The sequence below is a fragment of the Octopus bimaculoides genome, chromosome 5 (assembly GCF_001194135.2).
Source record: "Octopus bimaculoides isolate UCB-OBI-ISO-001 chromosome 5, ASM119413v2, whole genome shotgun sequence".
Classification (NCBI taxonomy): domain Eukaryota; kingdom Metazoa; phylum Mollusca; class Cephalopoda; order Octopoda; family Octopodidae; genus Octopus; species Octopus bimaculoides.
The window spans coordinates 42301648-42310183 of NC_068985.1; the positions used below are offsets into that span (position 1 = coordinate 42301648).

At 36.3% G+C, this 8536-nt stretch overlaps 1 protein-coding gene across 2 annotated transcripts in view; it reads left to right on the forward strand.

Annotated features, from left to right (window-relative positions):
- Window positions 1-8536, forward strand: part of LOC106876058 (uncharacterized) — a 40667-nt gene that overhangs the window by 9386 nt on the left and 22745 nt on the right. The window contains exon 3 of one of the 2 annotated variants that reach the window (XM_014924461.2): window positions 6727-6768. The exons of the other annotated variant lie outside the window; for it this stretch is intronic. Within the exon in view, the coding sequence (XP_014779947.1) occupies window positions 6727-6768 (42 nt within the window). The remainder of the gene's footprint in view (window positions 1-6726; window positions 6769-8536) is intronic. 2 annotated transcript variants of the gene reach the window in all.

Here is an 8536-nt window from a genome sequence, read left to right on the forward strand (position 1 = left end):
TATACATACATACACACACGTGCATATATGGGTACAGCACGTCACCAACAGTAAACAACATGAAATATGAAAAGAAATGAGTTCAATATATAAACAACAAGAGAAACAAATAGAAAACAGAAGTAACATAAAGAATAACCCTTCATCAATTGTTGGCTATCTATCTACTCCTCATTATTTACATTATTTATATTATTCACATTTGACGGATATTTGTCCTCATCATGATTGGTAGAAATAGCTTTGGCAGGGACAACAAGGAATGGAAGTAGTTCCAGTGGGTGCGGGAGGAGGTGTTCATTAAGGAGTTGGATTGTAATATATACTGATTCTGTTCTCCGGTAATTGCAGTAGTCAATAGTACCATAGAAGCAGTGGGGCAATAGGTGTGAGGGGATCAGAATTGAGGGGAAATGCTTTATGGATATACATTTGAAATATTTCACAATCTTTTCATCAGTGTTTGTGGAATTTGATCTATTACCATGATCAGATCAACTGTTAATTCTTCCATTCTCTATAAAATTACCTACATCCTCTCCATCAATTAGGCCTGTGCAATACACTCACTAGTTAAATTTCTTTAAATACCTTCTTGAAGTACCTTTATGCAATCATGAGATACATGCTTGCTTTACAGTTTCTTCCAATATGTTTACAGTATTAAGAACAAAGAACGCCTGAGCACTTTCTGGTAGAGAAGTCTGAATTTTAATAAAATAGCATTAAAACTTATGCATAGCGGTCTTCTGGAAGAATATTTTTTTCAAATCCATGTATGCGTTTGTTTGTGTCGTTGTCAAGATAAATTTTATGAAGCTTATCAGTAACAAATTCAAGTCCAGTATCTTTACCATTAGTCACTGACTGTTATGTTACATAAATATTCATATGTTAATACATATGATAAAAATGGCTACTCTTTGTTTTTTGTTTTTGTCCATTTCTTTATGTTATTCAACCACCTTCTTTATAGTCTTCCTCTACCATTCCACATTTGTTGATATTGAGTTGCCTCCCATTTATATACAATGAGTTATTGCCCCTACCTCAGCTGTCTTTTTTTTTTTTTTGGTAAACCCATAGTATCAAATATATTTAAAAGTTTCGTTTTTATTCCATATAAGCAATTGACATTAGACAATATTGGATATTGCCTTGTGAAATTCACCATTAAATTTAAAGGTACAACAACCAATTGTATCAGAAATAATATTTCTCATCGGGCTAGGATTAATAGCACTGTTTGCTACCACTGTTATATTGTTGTTGTTGGCACTCCGTCGCTTACGACGTCGAGGGTTCCAGGTGATCCGATCAACGGAACAACCTGCTCGTGAAATTAACGTGCAAGTGGCTGAGCACTCCACAGACACGTGTACCCTTAGCGTAGTTCTCGGGGATATTCAGCGTGACACAGTGTAACAAGGCCGACCCTTTGAATTTCAGGCACAGCAGGAAGTAAGAGTGAGAGAAAGTTGTGGCGGAAGAGTACAGCAGGGTTCGCCACCATCCCCTGCAGGAGCCTCGTGGTGCTTTACGTGTTTTCGCTCAATAAACACTCACAACGCCCGGTCTGGGAATCGAAACCGCGATCCTATGATCGCGAGTCCGCTGCCCTAACCACTGGGCCATTGCGCCTGCACTCCACTGTTATATACTCATAGATATAACAATATCTCAATCGCCATTGTTTACGTTCACAACCACTTAACACTGCTGAACAGCAGACAGTTGAGGTAGGGACAATAACTCATTGTATATAAATGGGAGGCAACTCAATATCAACAAGTGTGGTCTTATACAAATGGTAGAGGAAGACTATAAAGAAGGTGGTTGAATAGAAATGGACAAAAACTATGATGATCGTTACTATTTGACTTTCACGTTTCAATCCCTTCAATTTTGTCTCAGTTGATTTCAAATTTGGTGCATTGATTTAGTTTTGTATGCTAATTATGGAAATAAATTAATTAATAAACAATTAATAGCTTTTAAAGTTTGCAAATTTTGTGTAAGTTTAGTCAATCATAAACCTCAGATATATAGATGCCTGTTTCCATAGTAACAAGCCAAGCATTGGAACTCTTGTTTACGAACGATTTTATGTTGCTTTCCTTCTTGTTCCCATCTGTTGCTGTTTTTGGATATTTTACGTTGCATTTTGGATACCCACCAAAATGTCTTGTTTACTTGTTTTTTTTTCGGTCGTTTTTTGCATATTAAATGCTCAAAAGACATGCTATTATCACAATGTTGACATTGTTTTGTAGTCTTACAATTGCAGTCACACACAAAATAATAACTTCCAAATCCTGTTTTCTGACGGAGTGAAAACAATCAAACTTTAAACCTCTGAAACTTTTTTTTAATTTTCTGGAACAAGTGAATTAGGCCCTGAGATTCAGTTTTAAAAATTACACATCAATTTTAAAATTTCAAAAACTGCAGCCAAACGGAAATGATCCACCAATCCTTTTGGTTTCTTGTCAAAAAGATCCTCACTAAATTAGCAAAGCCCTCTTTTCATTCCCTTTTAAACAATAAGAGCTTTATAAGCAGTACCTCCATGGAGAAAACCTCCTCCTTTGTTGCCTGCTTTACATCTAACTACACACCTTTGGCCAATTCTCTCTGAATCTACCTCCTTTCACTCCCACCTGCATGAACATATATACACATACCAAATGCAGAAATTCTTCCAGCTGCTTCAAACAAGGCTACCGACTCTGACAGTTTCCCTTCCATTACACTTAAATGTTGTGCTCCAGAACTTGTTCTTGTACCCACCAAACTCTTTACTTTTTCACTCTCTACAGAGATATACACTGACATTTGAAGTATATTTCAGTGTATCACATTCCAAAGAAAAGGATTCTTTCAACCTGGCCAACTATGGTCCAATTGCTCTCACATCTGACATCTCCAAGGTAACAGAGATAGTCCTTAACAATGACATTCACCAATACTTTGAATCTCTCTACTTCTACAGAGCCAGATTACTGGTGACTTGCTTTCTTATAGCACTTACTAGTGGGTCTCAATTTATGAAAGTTCAGTGAAAATAATGTTGTTGTTCTAGATGTTAGAAAAGCTTTTGACCATGTCTGGCTTGCAAATCTATCAAAATTTCTTACCTATGGACTTCACCCTTCCTTCCTGACTTGGATCAGCAGCTTCTTATCAGATCATATAGCTGCAGCATGTATTGTTGGGGCTCTTTCTGCTCCACTTACAATCAACTCTTCTGTTCCTCAGAGTTCAATTTTATCCCTTCCCTCTTCCATACATCAATAACCTACCTACTGCCTCATCCAACAATACCCACTCATAAGAAGGTAAATTAACTCTTCATTCCTCTTTGACTTTCCCTAACTATGCAGCATCCACACACAAACCACACACTATGCAAAAAAACCTGCATTAATTCTATAAACAAAAACTTAGGAGAATCCTTCATTGGGTCCATGCCAACATGTCTCTTTAACATCAAGAATACACCACTTCCAACATCTCCATAAACATAAGCAGCACTCAAATAGAACCTACACAATTACTATTACTAAGGATCTCTCCTGGTGACAACACAACACAAAGATGCCTTTCTTTTCTTCATCACTATCATTATCATTGTTTAACATCCATCTTCCATGCTGGCATGGTTTGACAGGAGCTAGCCAAGCAGAAGCCTGCACCAGACTCCTGTGACTATTTTGATAGGGTTTTTACAGTTGGACGCCCTTCCTAACACTAACCATCCAGCAGGATGAATTTAGTACTTTTTATGTGGAACAAGTATAGATAAGGTCAGTTTTGGCAAGGTTTTTACAACTGGATGGCCTTCCAAATGCCAACCACTTTACAGTGTGGACTGGATGCTTTATTAAGTGGTACCTAATAAGTGGTACCTCCCCTCTATAAAAATTTTTGTCTCACAAAAATTTTTATAGAGGAGAGGGGGAATTGGAAGAAGTGATCTTGTGTCAGATGATGAAAGTTTATAGTGAGACAGAGAGACAGAAGCAGGTGTCTTGCTGTAGAAGAAGTATAAGGTTACCTGGCTGGAGATAGATAGATAGATAGATAGATAGAGAGAGAGAGAGAGAGAGAGATATCAGAAATGAGGACAGAAACAGGTGAAAAAGAGATCGAGAAAAAGGTAGAAAAGGAGGTTGAGAAGGAGGTTATAGAGGAGGAGGAGACAGAAACAAGCATACTTGAAGGTTTTTTTTAACCAATGAAGTAGAACAGCAATGAGAAGAAACAGCGACACTAACTGAAATGGAAGAAGTGGTGCCATGAGTGGAACATGGTAAACAAGCAAGGTGGAGAAAACATAGTTGGAATTTTGTGACATATGCTAAAATTGTAGATACAGAAAAAATGGTAATGAAACTGAAATCCGTTATAAGGGTTAAGTTGCCCAAGGAGATGTATGGTGATACTGTGAAAGCAATTTTAATCGACAAAGAAAAATATAGCAAGCTGAAGGAAAAGTGTAATGTTGAACCACCGGGATGTGTGGTGGAGTTCAATGAACTACCACCAGTAGTAGAACTAAGTGAAATAGAGCCATACATAAGGTATTAAAAAAAGAGAGTAAATTGTTGTTTTAACAAAAAGGAAAAAAAAGAAAAAAGTAAACAAAATGATGCTAATAGTAAAAAAAAAACACCAAGAAAGAAAAGATTATAAACTGAAAATAAGAACGTTCAAATGGTACTGCATGTGAGTGGAGTGCATGCAGCCATTTCATCACCATCGATTTCATTGTACATATTTCCATTTTTCATTTGTTTAATAGTTTTTGTCCCCACTGTGGTGTTCTGTCGGTCCTTGTGCTGCCCCCACTGTGCCATGGCCTAGGTGCCAAATAAAAAGAATTACAGTCAGCGAGGTACGCTGTTCGGGCCAGTTCCACAGAGATGACGAAATACATCGTCATAATGCGGGACATAACAGTTTATGTCTATAAATACAGCAACATGATTATTACATAAGTAGAACAGTGGAAAATTTTCTATCACATCAATTCTACTAATTAGTATTAGAAATATAATAGAGATAAGGGTTAGCAGTGTCCCTTGTCTTAGAGATACTGTGGATATATGGTGGAGCTAGGGATCATTAGTGTTTGTTACCCTAGAGATACTGGGATATGGTCACTTGTCCTACAGACATTGTGTTATATGGTAGAGTTAAGGATCAGTAATGTCCATTGCCTTAGGAATTGTCTGGTAAAGATAACGGGAAATGATGATTCATCAATATTTTCATCATTGAGAGGTTATGTTATGGGGTGGTGGGTGGCAGAGTCAGGGGAATGTCTCTTTATGTTCTGAGTTCAAATCCAGCCAAAAGCAGGCTTTGTCTCTAATCTTTCAAGGAGTAATAAAGTACAATTCAAGTACTAGAATCAATCTAATCTCCCTTAAAAATTGTGTGTGTTGCATCTGTAAGAAATCATTATTAACCCCATAGCGTTTAAACCAGCCATATCCATCCCAAATGTTCAACTTGTTTTATCTTCAAACAAACCAGATCTAGCCTCTCACACCAAACCTACAATGTCATAGAAATAAATAATCACATCATTGAAACCTTGAAGCTATGAGTCAATACATGATTAATTCAAAACTATATGAATAAATAAGCATTACATTTGACAGAATAATCTGAACACTAAAGGATTAAGAGAATCTTAAGTGAGATCCATACAAAACATTTCCTTGGTTACAGGACAGTGTGAAGGCACTTTTAGAATTGTTTTTGTTTTTCTTTTCTCATCAATTGTAAGCTAAAATGTAAATGGCACAAAAAGATTATGAAATAGTCATCTTTTGGCTGTTGTTCAGATTTCTGATGCATTAATCCTATTTCTATTTTCTTGTTTTTTAATACCAGTTATCTTCATACAGGAGGCGCAATGGCCCAGTGGTTAGGGCAGTGGACTCGTGATCATAGGATCACGGTTTCGATTCCCAGACCAGGTGTTGTGAGTGTTTATTGAGCTAAAACACCTAAAGCTCCACGAGGCTCCGGCAGGGGATGGTGGCGAACCCTGATGTACTCTTTCACCACAACTTTCTCTCACTCTTACTTCCTGTTTCCGTTGTGCCTGTAATTCAAAGGGTCAGCCTTGTCACACTGTGTCATGCTGAATACCCCTGAGAACTACGTTGAGGGTACATGTCTGTGGAGTGCTCAGCCACTTGCACGTTGAAAGATCAACTGGAAGCCTCGATGTCGTAAGCGACGGAGTGCCAACTGCAACTTCATACAATACATTATTTGTGAATGGTAGACTTTACATGAAACCCTTAATGGCTGGGCCTTGGTTACCTTTAATAGCCTTCACTCTGGTTTCAAGTAAACATTTGGATCTAACCGATATGTTTTCTTTTAACTGCAGATGTTGAAACTAGGCAGCAATCTCACCAATCAAGGAAGACCTGCAAAAGTTATGCACACTGCCCATCTTCCTTGACTTATATATATATATATAAAAAAAAAAATTATCTTAAACGGTTTTCTATTCAACAGTGGATGTAGTAATGTTTGAACTTAAAACCCTGCTTTCAGTAATTCTGTGTCCTAACCTCACTACCTCTATATATAATGTATAACTGAATCTACAGTTAAATATTTTATCACTGTATCAAAAATAGCAATCCAGTTTATCACATGTAAAATCTGAAATCAAAAATATACTTCCATTTTTTACAGATTTAACAAATGAAAGTAACAGCTTTAAAATTATTCAAAATGGTAATTGTATTATTAAACTTTTCTTATTTTAAATCAAGACACTAATCTTTTCAATTCTATCTTCTATTTTCTTCTTGTAGCTAATAGTCTTTAGTCAGTGACATATTTGTTTCTTACTTTTGTTTCTTATTTTTGTTTCTCCTTCTAATTGGCACAAAATATAATAACGGTGACTGGGATTAAGATAAGGAGTGTAAATATGATTGTAGTTAGGATTTTGATTATAGTAGCACATACCATGAGTTTGAAATGTTAAGCTGACAATATTAAAGCGATTTCTAAGGAAGAAAACTATTTACATTAAACACACACACACACACACACACGTATGTTATACAGGCATGGCTGTGTAATAAATTCACTTTGCAACCATGTTGTTTTAGGTTCAGTCCCACTCAGTAGCACCTTGGGCAAGTGTTTTCTACAATAGCTCCTGGTCAACCAATGATTGTAGATGAATTTGGTGCATGGAAACTGTGTGTAAGTCCATTGTGTATTGCTCTCTCTCTCTCTCCAAGTGAAAGAAATGTATGGTGCATGTGTACAAACAGTAATGAGATGTGAGCCCTGAATGCAGAGGACATGCAAAGACTAGGGAGGAATAAAGTTAGTATGCTCTGCTTGATGTGCAATGTGAGTGTACATATGCAACAGAGAACTAGTATATTGAGAGAATATGATTTACAAGTATCTTAGATTTTATTGTTCTTTTAAACTTTCAACAGCAAATTAGACTTTTTTTTTATGTCAAAAGTCTGTTCACATGTTGAAGTGATGACATTCTTCAACATACCCCAATATTTTTCAACTGATGTTGGATATTTGGTGGGGAATTTTTGTTCATTACTTCATTGGGATTCTAAGCTTTTCATCATGTTTATTGATGCTGCTGTATTAAATGTTTTGGTTGGTAAGTTCCCTATTTTTTCCTTTTTTAAATTTAATTTCAATTTCAGTTTTACAGAGGATGAGACACTGATGAGTCCATCAGTCCCTCACTTGTTGGCACCATCAGCAACTTTTAATATTTTTTCTTTTCTTTTATTTTAAGGAGCATATCTTCATGATCTTGAGACCAGACAATAATGTAGGTGATCAAAGACCAGTTTTTAGACCTCAGATGTTGCCAGAGATCGTGTAGGGATACTTGTGTTGAAAAAGAGTGTTAGTTATGACACGACTATGTTTGCCACATTTCATTAGAAGAAGGTTGTCATTGAAGTTGACATTTCCAACACTGTATTTTCTGATCTTTCCCTTCAAAAGATTCTATTCTCTCCTCTTTAAAAATCTCACTTCAAAATCCTCAAGATAATCTTATCCTTCGGAATGTTAGAAATGATGAAGTCAACTGTTTATGGAACAGTTCCTTCATATTGACATTGGTATCAAAAGATGGAATGTATAGACTGATAACAGTTGTATGCTAATTTTTCAAAAGGTGAAGTTACAGGTCATTAATTATTATCATTGATGGAGAGTTCAGATATCATCTTGGAAACAAGGCTGACCTTAATAGTAAATCTCATGTCATGTATTCAGGATTCTTTAGGGAGATATTCTTTCTACAATGGTTCTTCTTTATGATATGTTGGAGTCATTCATTTCCATTAATGTCTGCTGTTTCAGGTTCTGAATTTAATGTTTATGTTTCAGCTTCAAGGCTGGTGAGTCCTTCTAGATATGGTTATCTGTAGTAGATAAGGTAAAATGGACTATGTCTAGGACACTTTTTCCAGCCCCCTTCCACTGCAAGGCAAGGAGAATG